Below are 17,053 nucleotides of genomic sequence, written 5' to 3' on the forward strand. Positions count from 1 at the left end.
CTGTTCTTAATAAGAAGTATCTCTAATGCATAGGAGCAAAAAGAGTCTTTAGTGTTGTGAAGGTGCTAGCCAGTCTTGTGAAGATGCCATCTTAATTGCTGGACTTGTATTCTTCTTTTTTCTTTTTTTCTTTTTTTTTTTTCCTCCTGTCCTAGATTTGGATACTGGCTTTGTGGCTTTCTTTTATTTCCTCCTTCTCTTGAAGACGATACTCTAAGGGTCCTCAAAGGAGAAAGGCTTACATTGTAGAAAGTAGCAGGCTTCTTCTGGAAAATATGGCTTAGCAAATATAGTGAAAACATGAATAAATTTAGGAAACAATTTTCATATTCAAACAAAGCTGAATCCAGTTCTGAATCTTTATCTTGAAAAATTACTGGTAAAGTCTTGTGACTATTTCCAGTAGTTTACTCTTCTATGATGTGTGTTTAGACTCTATTCCTTGTTAGCTTCTTTTTTGACATGGGTAGATAACTCTTTGATGTTGGTAAATGTTCTTTCTAAAAACAGGTTGGGAGCAGAAAAGTGTTCAGTGGCTCTCGAGTCAGGCTCATGTTAAATCAGTGGGAAATCATTCTGTCTGCTCTAATGGGGTTTGGCTCAACCTCATGTCATTGTGCATTAGCCAAGCCTCAACTACTACCATACAGGAATTCTCCAAAGAAGAAATGTTTTATTTTCTTTTTAATTGAAACAATTTGCACAATTTTTGCAGGATGTTTCTGTCATCCTTTGATAAGTAAATTTTAGTTGCTATACATTTGAAATAAGAGTTTGCAGGACCAGTATTTATGCTTTTGGAAGTTGTTTTTATTAATGTCAAAAGATGTTTAAAAAGTCACTTGAATGAGAACTTGAAGAATCGGGCCAGACTCTGACTGCTTCATGGAAAGGAGAGGAACTGGTTTAGTTAGATATTTTCAATTAGGCTGTTCAGGAATTTAGAGGTATGTGTTAATAAAGAAAAATTCTGAGTTCTTCTAATTGTTCAATGGAAAATGCTTCTAATGTCGAAAGAAACTGGGATGTTAGGTATGTGAACTTTGAGAAGGGAAAAAAAATGGTACTCTATAATTCTCAGGACTCGGAAACAAAATGGGTTTGACCATAGTAACTGGAATTTCAGAATACCATTTCCGCACCACTTTGAATGTAAAAGTACTCTTTGAAAAATGGAAAAAGTAATGGTTTTCTTAGTATATGTTAACTCTGCTGAACTGTGCTTGGCTAACATTTTTCTCATCTGTTTTATAGGTTTTGTAAAAGGCACCGGATTAAGTCAAATTCAAACGTTCCATGTGTCCCAAAAGACTTGTTGATGATGTCAGAATTAGTTCTTCCACAGTTCATCTTTAGTCTTATTCAGCACTTACGAGAGGGGTATAATGAGCCTGGTATGTTTTAAATCTGCATGTATCTAGCATATCTTACCATGCTGCTATTTCTTGCTTTGCAGACTGTGAAGACAGAGTACATGAATACATGAATGCTATCTATAGTTTATATCACTGAATTTTGTGCATCTTTTCCTATCCAAGTTACTGCCTGGCTAGGCGATTTGATTTTGTTCTCTGCTGAAGAGCTTTTCAAGTATGTTTTAAGGGTTACCAAGCATTGTGTTGAGCTCTTCCAGAAAATGAAATTGGGATTAATTTGAAGCTTGTACATGTGAATTTTAGAGCATTATGAATATATAAATCAGCTTCTCTTGCGGCAGTCATAGCTGTTCTGCCTTGTGAAGGTCTTGGTCAAATTACATTACCTTTATACCAAAGTTCTTTTGTTATGTGGTTTTCAGCTCTTGATCTACCATCAGAGAAGGACCTTCATAAAATCCTCCAGGTTTTGGAACCTCATGTTTCCTTTCTAGAAGACTTGACCAAAATGGGAGGAGCAATGCGATCAGTTCTTACCCAGGTTTTGACTAGCCAACAGTTCTACAAAGATCTTAGCTCTGGTATGTTTTGTGTTCTTTCTAATAATTAAATTTTCAAATTATGAACAATTTAAGGGCGTATGTTCTGTTTATCACTTCAGTTTCTGCATGTTTTTATTTGACTTCTCAAAACCCAGAAAAATGCATGTTTTTAAGGGTATGTTTTGTTGTTGATAGTAGGGAGGTGGGCTTCAGGAGCAACTAGTAACATTTGTTACTAAGACCTGTAAGAGAACAGGTCTTATCTGCTGTGTCCCATAAATCGCATAAAGACACATCGTTTCAAAAGGGTTTTTATAGAAAATCCATTTTCTTTAAAATGAAGTGAACATGGCAGCTTAGTACTTCCAAATAAGGCATATCAAGTTTACTCAAAGTGGAATATCTCTAACTTATTTTGGGATCTGCTCTTACAGAGGTCACTGGAGGAGACCTGAATGGCAAAAGGCCATTGTGTGTCCTGCACTTTTGTGCAAAGCCTTTTTGCTTTTGTTTTTCTTAAAAACAACTCTCCCTGCTGCTCCCCAGTTATTTCTTCCATCCGGTACCAAATCAGAATGAATCTGAAAATGTTGGATAGTCACCACCTAGTATAAATTAACACCATCTTACTTTCTTGTGATTAGAAGGTGTCTTTTTTGAGTCCTTTGCATACTTCCTTTGCATAGGTATGGAACAAATAGTAATTACTGTATATCTAAGTTGCTGTAACTGGCTTGGGCAGCAGATAGTTGAAGAACAGGCAATCTCTACATCTTTATTTGAAAGGAGAAACACTTAGGAAAGCTGCCTCAGGGACAGTTGTCTTTATACTGTTTCCTTCCTCTCTTTCTCTCCTGTTTAATAATATTGGAATGGGAGAAATTTAGTGACTTTTCCTATATGTGATGGATCTCCTCAGACAGAAAAATGGAGAGGGCGTGGGAAGTAAGGCATTCTTATCTGGACTCTTGAAATGGAGAATATATGTGTCTGAGTAGGTAAAGCAAGGAAAGGGATTTTAGAGCAAAACCTGCCCTTCTGACTGAATGTAAAAAGTACACAGCTAAAAGATGCTGTCATCTTTTTCATGTTTTCTTTTCCTTAAGCACTTGACAGAATTTGCTCCTCTAAAGTTTATTTTTTCCTTATGTAACAAATGTTGTGTATTTTTTTAGTCTATTTCTTTGTGGAAAATTTTATATCCTGAGCATGCAGTGAGACTTTGCTTCATCAAACGATTGAAATGATGATATCTTTATGAATAGTATCTGTTAATTGCAGCTGTCAAAATTTGAACTTTGAAAAAAATAATTCCAAATATTAAAATTTATACATGGCACATTGCCATTACTGGTTTTTGTTGCTTTATTTTTTTCCCATTGGAAATCATAGGTCCCTGTCCTATTAGTCCTTTTTTTTGCTGCAATGGTGGCAGTGCTGGTAAAATGGAAATGAAGTGCATCATTTAGAAGAAAACACTGTGTCAGAGAGGGAGAAACTGAGCAAGCTTCATGTCTTCTGGATTTTAGTTCATCAGCTGGAAACACTTTTTAGCTTCTGCATCTCATAATTGTATAGCTTATTCAAACATTGTGGACCATTTTTTAGATGGCTTATATAGAATATGAAGTATATGAACCAAGTAGCTGTTGTTGTACTTTAATGCTGTTTTACATGTGTATTCAAGGTGTTGGAGAGAATACATGTGCAAAGAAAAGTCATGAAAAGTACCTCATTGCTTTGAAAGGCTCTGGACTGGCATTTCCTGAGGATAAAATTGCATGTGGTATGCAGGAACAAGGAGCTGGAACTAGCACATTAGCAGTTCAAGGTTTGTGTAGAAAAATATTTTAAGAGAAGACTTGATTATTGCTGTTTTTATATAAACTGTTATTTTAGTTTATTTAAAAAAAAAAACAAACCACAAATGTTAATGAAACTTAAAGACTTACCTGTTATTTAGTGCACCACCAAATCACAGGACTCATTTTAATTCTATCAATATGCTAAACATATTAACTTTTTGTTGCTAATATACTAACCAGCATTTTCCAGTCATAGCATTAGTGGAATTTGAGTAGGCAAGATGAAATTGCTCGTAGTGGAATTTTGTCACTGCAACTAAGTTAAGCCACCTATTCTTACAAAAGTGCTGTGGATATTTTTTTTTTTTAATCACTGAAGGCCATCAGAGTTTTTTGCAATTTCTGAAAGAACATGTCTCCATTAACTCAGTATTTTGAAGTTCTGCAATGGAACGTACTTGCAAATCCTTAATTTTGTACTGCTTGGAAATCTTCCTCCAACTTCTCAGTCCACTGCTGTGTATCTTTTAAAGAAAGCTAATGTAGTGTTTCATTTCATACTGGCTCATTAAATATCGTAAAATACTGTCATTTCAGTATAAGACTTATGAAAGGAATCTCTGAATTTTTTATTTCAAAAGGTTTAGCAGGTGCTACAGCAACATCAGGACAAGGGGATTCTTCAGATGAGGTGAGACTGTTTTTAAAGACTATAATGAACTGCAACAGAATATTAAATGGAGAGAATGCTGGCAGCCACATCCCACAAACCTTAACACTTCTATCTACCACATACTCTCTCCATTTTAATAATTGAAATAATGGAGGTATGAAGGAATAGATCTCATGCCTTTGATTTTCTAAGGATATCTTGAAAAATCTTTATTTTTGCTAGTACTATTTCAGTTTATTTATGTATGTAATGAAGAAGAAACTTGTGTAGGTAGTTCAAAATCCCTATCAAGTAAATTTGGCTTGATTAAAACAAACTTAAAGCATGTGATGCTGTGAATGGTGTTAGCAGTCTTTGGCACTTGAGAATCCAGCTGAACTAGTGATAGCAGCAGTGAGAATTTCTCTGTAGATAAATTCCCATGTGTAAACCTGACCTTACTTACCAAACATATTGAGTGGGAGTAAAAAGGAGGGAATCTCCTTATAGATTGAGCTGTAATAAATAAGTGGAATTTAATGAGGAAAGTTAAATTCTGGTAGAGTTACTTTGTCAATTTTTTTTTTTTTTTTTTTTCCCCACTTTTTAAAACCTAACTTCAACTAGTAAGTCTTAGCAGCCATTCTGGTAGGGTAGTATAACAAAATATACTTTGTATTATTTAAAGTTTTTCTTATATTGAATTCTATGTCAACAAGTATTGAAGTAAAAACAATTGTTCATGTATGTCTAAAACAGTTGTATGACATGTTTGCCTCTGTCATGAGCACAACAGCATCTGTTACTCTTTCAGCAGTGCTATTTATAATTTGGCATTTTTCAAAGTGTTGCTTGTTGTTGTTTCACCATCACTTGACAAACAAATAGACAAAAAAACTCCAACCCAAACCATGAAAGACTGCTGACAGTGTCACTTTTAAGGCCCATGAAAGAAGAAGGCAATTCACATTAATCTTAATAACTTCAAGTAATATTTTTAAATAAACTTAAAATGGCTCAGCATTCTTCTTTTTGTTTTATCTCTGTAAGTGATGAGGAGAAGGGAGTAAACTGAAGTTGTTAAGACTCTGAAGAGACATTGTGTATTGCTGACGTTTCTAAAGAGGGAATAAAGTCCAAGAGGGAGGTAGAGACAGAGAGGTATTTTAGGAAGAAGGTATTTTTTTATCAGGAAAAGATTATTTTTTTTTTCAAGAAAAAGATATATTATGAATAAAAAACTGAGCAATTACAGCAACTGCATTATAGCTTGTTAGTTAAAGATACCTGTTTTCTAGAGAGATTTCTGTTTCCGATCTCCAGGCTGTAAATATACGTGTAGGTATTTTATTATGTTAACACAAATGTGATTTTTCTGAATTGAAATTCTGCATATTTTCACATACTTGGAATCAATTTTAAGATGCCAACTATATTATTAAGTTATATTGTAAAAAGGCACAAGACCCTTTTTTGAAATCTGTATTTACAAGATTTTAAAAAAGAATGAGGAAGTAACATGCAGATAAAAGACTAAGCACTCAAAATGGAAATGTTTTATGGTATATATTTTTCACTTTCAACTTTCATATCTTTAATAAAATCACATTGATACAGTATGGGATTCAATTAAAAATAATGTAAAATTTTCTTGATTTTTTTTTTTAAACTAAAAATACCCTTTTGTTAGTGGTATCTCTGAAGAAAGTTAATTTTTTATTTTATAATCTTTTTCTTAATCATAGTCTGCTTGACAAACATGAATTGCTGAAAGGAAAGTCCTTTCCTCCAAAAGCCAAAACAGAACTGTGCAGGTGGAAGGCTGAAATGCTTATTAGAAAAATGATGTTACTAGAGAAATGCTTCCTTGAGAAATGAGGAAAAAGTTGTCTTGTTTTATGACTTCTCTTCCTCTCCCCTCCCATGTAATTTATCAAGGACATTTACAAATTTTTTTATACCTTATTATACTGTCTTATAGCAGAGTAAAACTAGGTCCTAATTAAGTAATGTGGCAAGAATACACTTTTAACTGGATTTTCTTCCTCTGGTATTTAAGATGAATCTGGAAAGGTTAATGTTCTTACTTACAAAGTAAGTCTTAAAGGTAGTGTAGTTTCACAGATGAAAGGCTGGACTGCAAAATTTTCAAAGGCTACAGATCAGAGCAGTGCTTCTGTGGGGAGCTAAATAGCTTGAAAAGTTTTGCATGGTTCAGTATTTGGTTTCACTTCTACAACAGTAGATGGTTCTAAGCTAAAAATGAATTGAAGGATGGATGTATCCTGAGAGATGTGTTGTGGGTTGTTTTGTTTTGTCTGGACCCTCTCTGGCCCCGAAACTGTATAGGCTCACTTCTGCTTTACTTCTCAAATGGGTTGTGTTCCATCCTGTGGTATTTTGGAGAGAATTCACCAGTAGTTTCCTTTATTAGCTTTTCTTCCTCGTGTTTTCCTTTGTGCAAAAGAAAAAAAAAAAAAAAAAAAAGCCCTATCTAAACCTATCCTCCTATTTAATGAATTTTTGTGTTCCAAGGAATCAAATAAAACCCAGTCCATGGATACTTTACCACACTGACGAATAAACCTTTTTGCATTGGATCTCTCTGTTTGGCTGCCCTTGTAGTTTATTGAGCACTGAATGCCTTATTACTCAGTTATATAGTTACTGACTCCAGTTGCCACTTAACACAATAGTAAAAAATCTATGTATGGTATCTAATATTACATAATGTTTATTATCTGAATTTACAACAGATGTGGCAACACCTTAGGCATATTGCTAAATATTCTATTATATGAAGTAAATCTACATAGATCTTTGCTGTTATCCAGGTATATTTACACAGCATTATCCAATGAGTAAAAATAAGGTGTTCTACGTTTGCTTACTCATTCTCTTACTCTTTATCCCTGGGCTTGGCAGACACCGTGTGACTTCCAGCACTCACTATCTCAAGGCTCTTAAAACTCCTGCACTTGACATTAAGATTTAATCCTGCAGTGGATATCAACTGTCTAACATTATTGAGGGGAAAAAAAACTTCTCAAGAAAGCATTTCTCATAAGTCACTCAGTTTTTCTTCTTTTTAGTGAAATAATTTTAAAAGTTGCAATGAAGTCTGTTAATTTTAAATTTTTTCTCCTACTGTAGAAGGGGAAATACATTTTGTTTGCCAGAGCAGTGGTGTTGGAGGCTAGAATCCAACACATCGCTCACAATTTGTATACCCAAATGCGTTTTTTTTCTGGGTAAGGCCCCTCTAGCAACTCTCTGGATTAACTGAGACTGCTGAAGAGCTCATGGGACCTCCAGCTATCAACTTTCTAGCTACAGGAATTTGGATTCCTTTTCGTCAGGGCAAAAGATTTAAACTGCAGAGTCCTGCAGTTTGTAGTAATATCTCAGCAGGTCTCATTTTTAGAATACTTGGCCCCTCTGATGGGGGAGTGAGCAGTGGCTAGGAACTGAGTGGCTTCCAACTGAAGTACAAAAGCAGTGTGTATTGACAAAGACTGGGCAGGACACCCAAGAATTCAAATATGTGTCCATCTGAAATGAATTTTCAGGTGGAGGAACTGAAAGGATAGGAAAATTCAGACCTTTCATTGGCAAGATGCTTTTGGCCAGTCCTTCGATATAAAATATGAATAATCTTTGTCCCCAATGGAGGATGGTCAGTTCTTGAGTACCAGGTTCTTTATCATTCCAGTGAAGCTTGGAAGTAAAATATGGCATTTGCTTAGAGAAGAAGAATATTGATTACTTATTTTTAACAGTAGATGTCTGCATTCATTATCCCTTATTTTATTAGATCCAGAAGGAGTCTTTATTTCCACAGTTTCATTAGGACTACCATTGTTAGTAAAGATCCATGCAGCATTTAATTGAGTCCCTTAATGTCACATTCTTTTTTAACATCCATTGTTAGATTTTGTAAAGTGGTGGTGATGATGTTTTTAACTTGCATTGCATTTTGGAACCTCTGCTGTTCTGTTTGCAGGGTGTCTTGAAAGCTTCAAATGACAAGTGCCTGCATGAACTGTTTCCATTATTCTGTAGGGAACAAGGAATTAGAGTTGTCCTCTTAAAGGTGTCAAAAATACTTTATTCTTGGATCAGAACTTCATATTGATTAGAAAATGTCTAGCTACTTGTCCGAGTCGCCAAATTTAATAGCCAATATGTTGGCTGATATTTTTTTTTAGGAAACAAAAAAACCCAAACCCTACAGAAGATTATGGCGAAACCTTGGATGTGCAACAGTTAAAAATTGTGTAGTGTTAAACATTTTTGTAGCAATCAGTTTCAGAAATCAAGGCGGATAACCTTACAAAATAAATTAAATAGATGAATATGTCTGAACTTGCAGATGAAAATGTTGCCTGAAGGAGGGGAAAAAAGGCAATTTAAAAAATTGTGTGGTGTTGTTTTTTTAATGAGTTGCACAGAGTCCATGGCTCCTGTAAACTGCAAAAAGAATTTTTCTGGTAAGACAGTATGTTCAGGGCTTTTTTGTTTTAGCTTGATAGTTAAACTAGAATTTTGAGAGCATACTGTCTCTTAGCAATAAAATTCTAAATATAGATTATCAATTTTTTAAACTCTTCCCCTAACCTAGGAGGACCAGGATGGTAGCCAAGGTGTGGGCAAGCGCAAGAGGGTGAAACTAAGCAGCACCACCAAAGGTATTTATAAAGTACTGATCTCAGTTTATCATATTTGCTTTATGTCTATCTAAAAAATTATTTAGAGAGATTAATTCGCTTCCCAAGCACTGTAGTGCTGCACATGACAGGTATTAAACGCAGCAAACTCTAAAAAAGAATAGCAAGTGATATTGTGGTAATTGGTAACTTCGGTTTCCCTTGAGCGAGTACTACTGTCTGGGACTCTGTTTCACTGGTCATTTTGTCACCTTCATGTCATAAGATGACTTCTGAAAATTCGTTCCATTTCCACTGTGTGGCTGGCAAGGTTGCAGTGCAGCTTGGCAAAGAAGTCTTTGATGTATTTGGTCTTAACAGTCTTTTTTTTAAAAAATTTTTTATTATTCCACTCTACGGTAGGGTTGTGTTCTCAGCCAGGCGAGAATGATTCTCCCCCGTTCTGGTTGATCTTTCTGTATTGTTCTAGTAATGTTTAAGAAAATATACTCGAATGAAGTCTCCTTTGAAATCACTTCATTATTTTCCCAGATTGAAATTACTCCTCTGTGCAATTTCTGGTCTAAATGAGCAGCACTCACATTGAGATCAGTCCAAGTTTTAATTCAAGAATGACCATAGGCTAGAGACAAGATAGTCCTCTGCTGTGCTTGTCCTTGGCATGTTTTTGTGCTTAAAAAGTGTTTAAAGAAAAATATTTAAACTCTTATTATTAAATAAAGAACACTTTTTTTGTTGTTGTTTTTTTAACTGTGAGGAGACTGACATAGGAAGCACCAAGAAATTACAAGCCCTGAGAAAAGAACATTTGGGTGAAAAACTGTGGTGAAAGTTGGAATAAAATTTCTGGAAAGGCTTTGGAGTGAAGGTTTGGAACTTGAATTTGAGGTGCGAGGGTTCATGAAGTCAGTAAAAGGTATGAAGGTGTTGTGAGGAGTATGGGTAAAGAAAGACTGGTTGTTTCTAGTGGTTTCAGATTGTTGGGAAGCTGGAAAAGCAGAGAACAATATTTTGGCAATGGTGGTGTTAGGAAGTTAGAAATTGTGTGTGCAGGATTGTGGCAGAGAATAATAATACGGAAGAGGTGGTAGTTTTGAAGAAATGCAGGAAACTTAACAGACATCCAAGCAAAACTTCCTTACTTGAATTTTAGAGGCTGTTAACTTGTCTAAAAGACAAGTTAGTGCAGTAATGCAAGAAAAAATGCTGTTTTCCTGATGTACTGATTATGGGAAATCAGCAGGGATGAAGCTCAGTTTGAGAAGCTGCCAGATCTGAAAACCAGTATCAGCAGTGGCATTTCAGGAAAAGTGGTACTTGAATTCAACATTTCATTTCCCCCCAGGATTGTAGTCTTCCCCCTCTGAGGCATCCCAACATGGACTGTGCTCATGATGTTGATAGCTCCTAATAACAGCCCCAGAGGAGGGAGTCTGCCAATGGGGGAAAGGTAAGTATCTGTTTTTATTAAATATTAAATAGTTTTCTGAAGTTTTCAGTATTCATATTTTATGTCCAATAGGGTATAAAATAAGAGTATGAAAAGAAAATTTTAGAAAACTGAGTATTAAATAAAAACAGATTTACCTTTTCCATATAAGCAGACTCCCTGACCCATCCCAGGTCTTTAGTGGCATTCTTCATAGAGGGTTATTTATATACTGGGGATATCCTGGAATGCTAAGACTCATATTTCAGAGAGATGTTTGCAACAGTCTATGGGGTCTTTTGTGGCACTAGGAAAGAATAAAAGGTTTCTTTAAAGAAAATACAGGTTTTATGCTGAAGCTCACTGATACAGGTATGGGACTGAGCATTGAGAGAATTTTTGTTTTTACTCTGTTTTAAAACCTGCATCCTGCATCCGTCTGAAATACCTGGTGTTTAAGACAATTTTAAACCCACAGGCACTATATATATTTTTTTATTTATTTGTTGAAAGAAATTTAAAATCATGTGTTGCTTTTCACAAGAGTGGGAACGTTAGTCCCAGTGTTCTTGACAAATTTTCCAAGTTGGGTAAGAGCATTCTGCCTACTTAAATTCTGTAGCAGGTATAAATGGATATGTATTCTTCCATCCCTGCCTGAAACTGCTGTGTAAAGAGTTTGATATGCACTGTTCAATTGTCATATGTGTCATGAGAAAGCTGCACATCAGTAACAGATAAGCTGTTGTGTCACTTGTGTGTGACAAAACATACAGTTGTGCCCAGTGTTCTCACTCAGGGCATTTGGCATGTACCTAAACCTGTGCTGTCTGTTCTGTGGACAGAGGACTTCAGTCTGCATGGCTACCACGCGTTCATGGGCAGTAAAATCACATATGCAATTTCTTAACAAGAGACGAGGAAGAGAACGTAAATGATCATCATATGTTTGCTGCAGTAGGTGATGTGTAATGCTTTTCAAAATATTTTAATATTAAAATATCTTTCATGACTGTGAAGGTAACTTTTTATTTCACACTTGTAGGATCTATTGAATAAAACATATTCTTGTCTTTGTGTGGCTTGCTAAAGTCTTGAGGAGATCCCTAAAATTTAAATTATTCATTATTTCTTGTGATCTTTTGCAATTCTTGATGTTTTGGGCTGATTGGTCACTTGGCTGGGGAGCTCTGATCTTAGGTAATGAAAAACGGAGATAATTCCTGCTTAGGAAAAGCAGAAATGGCTATCCTGCTTAGGATAGGCAAAAAGCTATCCAGTGCAGTCCCTAAAGCTGTCGTACTTCGGTAGGGAGGCGAGTCTTCAAGGCCAGAAGATAGACAGCTTAAGTGTTGTTGAATCTGTGCTGATGGGAGCATTTCATACAGTCCCATTGGAATATGGGATTTTGTGCATGGGGTGTATCTTCAGGTCTAGTTGATTTCTAGGTACAAAGGAGCATTGTTATATTTTCTTTAGCTTGTTACAGGAGTGAGAGAAACTGTTGTAAATAACCAGCCTCTTTGAAGAATGATGGTAGAGAGTCTGTAGTAATTTTTTTAAATTGGGTTAATATGATTTATCCTCTGTCAAGCCATAGCTTCTTGAACAGTTTATTCCAGCAGAGATCAGTTTGTGCGGCTTTGCAATCACGAAGCTTGAAAATGCAGATGACAGAATGGAAAGATGACTTGATTCCTACATAGGTGTTCCATGGGGACCTACTGTCAATATGAGTAAGGGGGCAGAGTCAATGGCCAGGAGTTGAAAGGGGAAAGATGAGACTGTCTCTCCAGTGCCTGATTATCTGATTATGGTGATTTGTATATTGGAAAAAAACCCCAAACAACCAAGCAAACAAAAACTTTGTTGTTGGTCAATCAGTACATGTATTGCTTTAACAATAAGATAACTGATAGATTGTTGCTTCTACTTAGCTTGTTTAAAACTTTGAAATAGAACATAAGTGTTCATAGGTGATAGAACTCATCACTTAATCATAAGTTGTATGTTGTTGTTTTGCTATAATAGCTTCAGCTAACTAGTAGTCTACATTAACAGTTTTCCTCGATTAAGTGGCTGTGTAAACATTGTGCAAATTGCTGTGATTCATTATAATTAATGGAGCTATTACAATAAGGTCATATGATTAAATGCAATCAATGAAGACTGGACTCTGTGGTATAACTATACTGAAAATTTCCATTGACTTCTCTGTGAGGTCCTTTTTATTGTTACAGACTCTGACACGTTGCAGTGCTGACCATGTTTGTTTTCCCAGTGTTTTTGAAAAAAAAATTACTTAGAGAGTGCACTAAGATGTTCTTAAATTTTTCTTACTAAATTTTATATGACGGTGCAACTGCACTATCATTATTTTTAGTTTTAATAATTATTACATTACACATCCCCTCCTCAACCTCTTATGCAGATCAATCTATCATGGATGTTTTGAAGCATAAATGTTTTCTAGAAGAATTATTATTTTGGACAATAAAATATGAGTTTCCACAGAAGATGGTGACTTTCTTACTCAACATGCTGCCAGATCAAGATTATAAGGTACTTACATTACTTCATTCAAACTTAAATGTCTTTTCTTATTCACATACTTAGTGTGTATTATGCCTTGCATGAGATCACATATGTTTATATTTCAATAATAAGCAGTACAAAAATGCAGGTCTTTTATATTGTTTTGAGTACTTGAAGAGAAATGTGGACAAACCAAGATGAATAACTAAGCAGTATTAATTTTGTTCGTGTGGTTTGCTTTTTTCCTTTTTGGCTGTTAATGTGTATTTACGTGTGTGAATTTTGTTTTGTTTTATTTTGTAAATTGGATATTTATCAATTAAAAGATGTGGATGAGCACTAAGTGATTCTGTAGCATGGTATGACTGCTAAATACCTACAGTGACTTCATTTCTGTTGCAACTGTTCTAGTAGGCAGTGGTTTCTCCATGTAGGCCATTACAGTGTGAATATTCTTGCTGCAGCGATGCCCTAGGTGATTGTGGCAGCCTTCCAGCCACTTCCTTAAAGAGTTTTGCAGTTGTCCATACCAGACATCTCCTTGCCTGGAGTAATGGAGACTGGATGTCATCTTCCTGTTTTAAATCTTGGTGTGCAGCCAGGTTTGGTTGTTTGCTCTATGTGTTCCAAGACCAAGTATACATAGCAGTCAGGCTTAACATTTTGCTCTGATCATGTCATACCTTTGAGCCATGAAAATATTTTGGACTTTCTCAATCCCTGCTGGGAGGCAAAGATCAAGAAATCCTGAAGTCCAGGCATACAGATTTCTTCAAAAATATCAGTTTATAATGGGACAGCCCTGTATTCGTACCCCCTTAAAACCTTCCTATGTCAAAGCAAAGGATATGAAGATAACTTGCAAAGAAGAACAAAAAAAATAAATACAGGCTTTCAGCAATACTCGGTCCACGTCAAGACAGCATTTTGATCTGGGATACCAGCATAGATTCATCTTGGTCTTGGATTCAACTAATACTTGAGGACTTCTTCGCTGATGATCATTGCCATGAAGCTAGAATTCCTTATATACAGAAGAATGTTTTATCTTTCAGGCTTTTGTTTAGCTTTTATGAAGCTTGTTTGCTGTTTAATCACGTTGCATTCTCAAACAGTAGGAACACCTGTAGGGATATGAACTGTTCCAAATGATCTCTCAGCTTTCTGCTACTTTCTCCCATCCCATCTACACCACATATACTGCCTTAATTTTTTCTGTCTCTGCTGTTGAGCAATTTGTCTGATTCTTCATGACCTGATTTAGCTTGTTAAATCAGTAGAATTTTGCTAGGTTGGTTTTCTGATAAACTGAGCAAGCTGGCCAGACATAGCACAGAGCTGGCTATCTGTGCATGCTCAGAAGTTGTTGAAATCTCTGATTTCTAGCATAAATGTAGTAGAGCTGACTGAATCCATCCACCATGACCTATGCAGCAATCAGTGAGCCACCAGCAATCTCTGTTGCACAGGTTTATTTTTAAGTAGGAAAACAAACTTTTTCAGAATTTGCAGTATTGAAAAGAGGTGTTGAAAGCGGTGTGCTAAAGCCCTGGGTTAACTAGCTCTTCTCCCCCTCCCTCCTTTTGCATATGACAGGGACAGCATGACAAACAGTGTGTTGTCTTTGCCTTACAGCATTTGTGCCTGAGGCATCTCTTCCAGCACTCTCTGATATTTGAAGCTTGGAAGACTTACAAGTGAAGAAGACAGGAGAGAAATTTACTAGAGCTTCCAAGCAATTAGAGGTGTTATGGTGTGGACAAGGTTTCTGCAAGAGTAGAAACAAAGGGTCAGAGAAATAGGACTAACCTTCATGTGACCAAGATGAAGGCAATAAAGATGAAGCTTTTGGAAGAGTGTAAATCATCCAAGAGCAGAGCCTTGCTGAAATCTGAAGTACAGGAAGTAAAGAAATGCAAAAGCATCTGGTAAAGATAATGAATCAACAAACATAATTATCTTCACTCATTATTATGCTATGCCTTGTCAGGCACCTCCTGTAGTGCACGTTGAAGCAGTTATTACAGCAATAAGAATTCACTCACCCCTGGATATGCTATTCTACAAATTCTGTAGAATGTTTTTTCTACTGGAAATGTAATTTTAGCAAAGCTTTCACCTGGCAGAACTATGTTTTTCTTTGCATTGAAAACATAAACGTGGAAAGTGCAAGTTCTAAATGAAACATGGGGTTGATGTTGGGCTCCTAAAAATTCTGGGATTTCTGAGTGACCACCAAAAAGGAAAGGCCAGATGAAGAAATGAACTTTGTTTTTGCATAGGCTAGAAATTTAGAAGCTGCACACAATCATAGAGTGTAAGTCAGTGAAGGTAATTAAATATAGAGAAAACGTGTGTGTCTTAGGAAGCCACTACTTGCAAATAGTTGGAAGCTGAGTAAGTATTTGAAAAGATGTGTTCTGTCAATATCTTCATTCTTGCTCCAGTCTATAATTTTCTGTAATACAATGTGAAGAAGTAATATATAAATAAAGTATACTTTTAGCATTATTATACTAACTTCTTAAAATATCAGGTGTGTCATTTGTGTTTAAGGCTTAATATTAATAGCGTAAACATCTTGATGTTTGTTATAAGTGTCACTGACAGTGATTACAGTTGCATCAAGCTTTAATTTAAAGGAAATTATATGATAGGTTATTCTGCCTTGGAATACCAGAATGATACTGTATTAACTCTGTACAAGTATTGCAAATACGTTGCTGTGAAAAGTCTTTAGGTGAAAACAATTACCATTGTGCTGGGTGCTACATATAGAAGACACTTTCAATTATTATACAGGTTTCCATCAATGTGAACCAGCTAAAGGGAGAGCAAATTAAGCAGCGTTGTAGTGTTTCCTGCAGTGACTTCCTCACCCCCACTTTGGTCCATTTTTTTTGCACGAGCAACTTTATTTTTGAGGATATTTGCTGGAAGAAGCAGTCTTTGTCCCAACAGCAGCTTTATGGCATCATGATATTTTTGGAAATATTCTCTAAATGAGAATAACATGGTAGTGCTATAATAAAAATATGGCAGTACAGAGTCTGAGGCAGGTAAAATGAAGTAGTGATTTGTATACAGTCTGGTGAAAACACAGCTGCCTGAGGGTGGTTTTAAAATTTCTAATTTTATGCTTATGAAAGATTAATACTTCCAGAAGAAATAGACTGGGGATTTTAGACTTTGAGCTGCAAATTTTAATCGCTACACAGCTTGTATTATCTCTCCTTAAGTCAAGGAAGTCCAGATGGCATTAATTCAGAACTTGAAGTACTAAGTGAGAAGTGATTTCAAAACTGGCAAATATGCACACATGTATATGCAGTGCAGAAGGTTGGTTTACAATGCAATTTGAGGCTAATGGAGTGGGACAAGAAATTGTATGAAGATTTATATGCATATATATCAATACTTTTAAATATTGGTCTGGTTTAAAAAAACTCTAACAGTTATGTGAAGAACAACAAGAGTTGCTAATGACTTTAATTATTTAGCAGAAAGCACTAAAGATTTATTAATAACATGTAGGATATTATGATAGCAGATGAAATTATGTGTTGAAGTGTCATCCTTGACAGATGAATTAAAACTTTACTCCATGGGTAGACAAATGTAGGTGATAAGGCAGCTTCACTGGGCACCATGGATCATATTGTTCATAGCGTATCGTTTTGGGACACTGTTCCCTGCTTTAGGATGTAAAAAATTTAGGATAAATTTATTATTATAACTTCACTGCTTTCCCGCGTATGCTGAGATCTTATATTCCTTGTTTCAGCATTTCTGGGCTTGGTTTTTTTTTTAGTGTGGGAAGTATAGAATGAGAAGATAATATTTTTGGTGTAAGATAATAAAATTGGAGGTTTATGTTACTAGTCTATAGATAGGTCTTTTCAGGTGGACTGTCTCTAGAAACTAGACATGGGATAGTTAGACCATCAGTTTTGGTTTGTCATGGCAACTGGTCTTTGTTTCTTAGGATATGTTGGTTGTACTTTTGTAAGAGAATATTTTACAATGAAAGAAAGCTATACTTTTTGT

At 35.6% G+C, this 17,053-nt stretch overlaps 1 protein-coding gene and 1 long non-coding RNA gene across 6 annotated transcripts in view; both read left to right on the top strand.

Annotated features, from left to right (window-relative positions):
• Positions 1-1,259: 1,259 nt before the first annotated feature.
• UBR3 (ubiquitin protein ligase E3 component n-recognin 3 (putative)) overlaps positions 1,260-17,053 on the top strand; it is a 99,680-nt gene continuing 83,886 nt past the window's right edge. For 3 of the 5 annotated variants that reach the window (XM_014954167.1, XM_014954168.1, XM_014954169.1), the window contains exons 1-6: positions 1,260-1,394; positions 1,799-1,957; positions 3,606-3,749; positions 4,365-4,414; positions 8,997-9,063; positions 12,903-13,033. In XM_014954167.1, coding sequence (XP_014809653.1) covers positions 1,319-1,394; positions 1,799-1,957; positions 3,606-3,749; positions 4,365-4,414; positions 8,997-9,063; positions 12,903-13,033 — 627 coding nt within the window. In that variant the 5' untranslated portion in view covers positions 1,260-1,318. The remainder of the gene's footprint in view (positions 1,395-1,798; positions 1,958-3,605; positions 3,750-4,364; positions 4,415-8,996; positions 9,064-12,902; positions 13,034-17,053) is intronic. The other 2 variants (XM_014954171.1, XM_014954170.1) reach the window with 2 other exon arrangements.
• Positions 9,712-11,783, top strand: LOC106895087. The gene is made up of 3 exons (XR_001413357.1): positions 9,712-9,958; positions 10,388-10,492; positions 11,317-11,783. It is a non-coding gene; the product is annotated as an uncharacterized LOC106895087 (long non-coding RNA).

Source organism: Calidris pugnax, unplaced genomic scaffold, assembly GCF_001431845.1.
Source record: "Calidris pugnax isolate Ruff unplaced genomic scaffold, ASM143184v1 scaffold103, whole genome shotgun sequence".
Taxonomy (NCBI): Eukaryota; Metazoa; Chordata; class Aves; order Charadriiformes; family Scolopacidae; genus Calidris; species Calidris pugnax.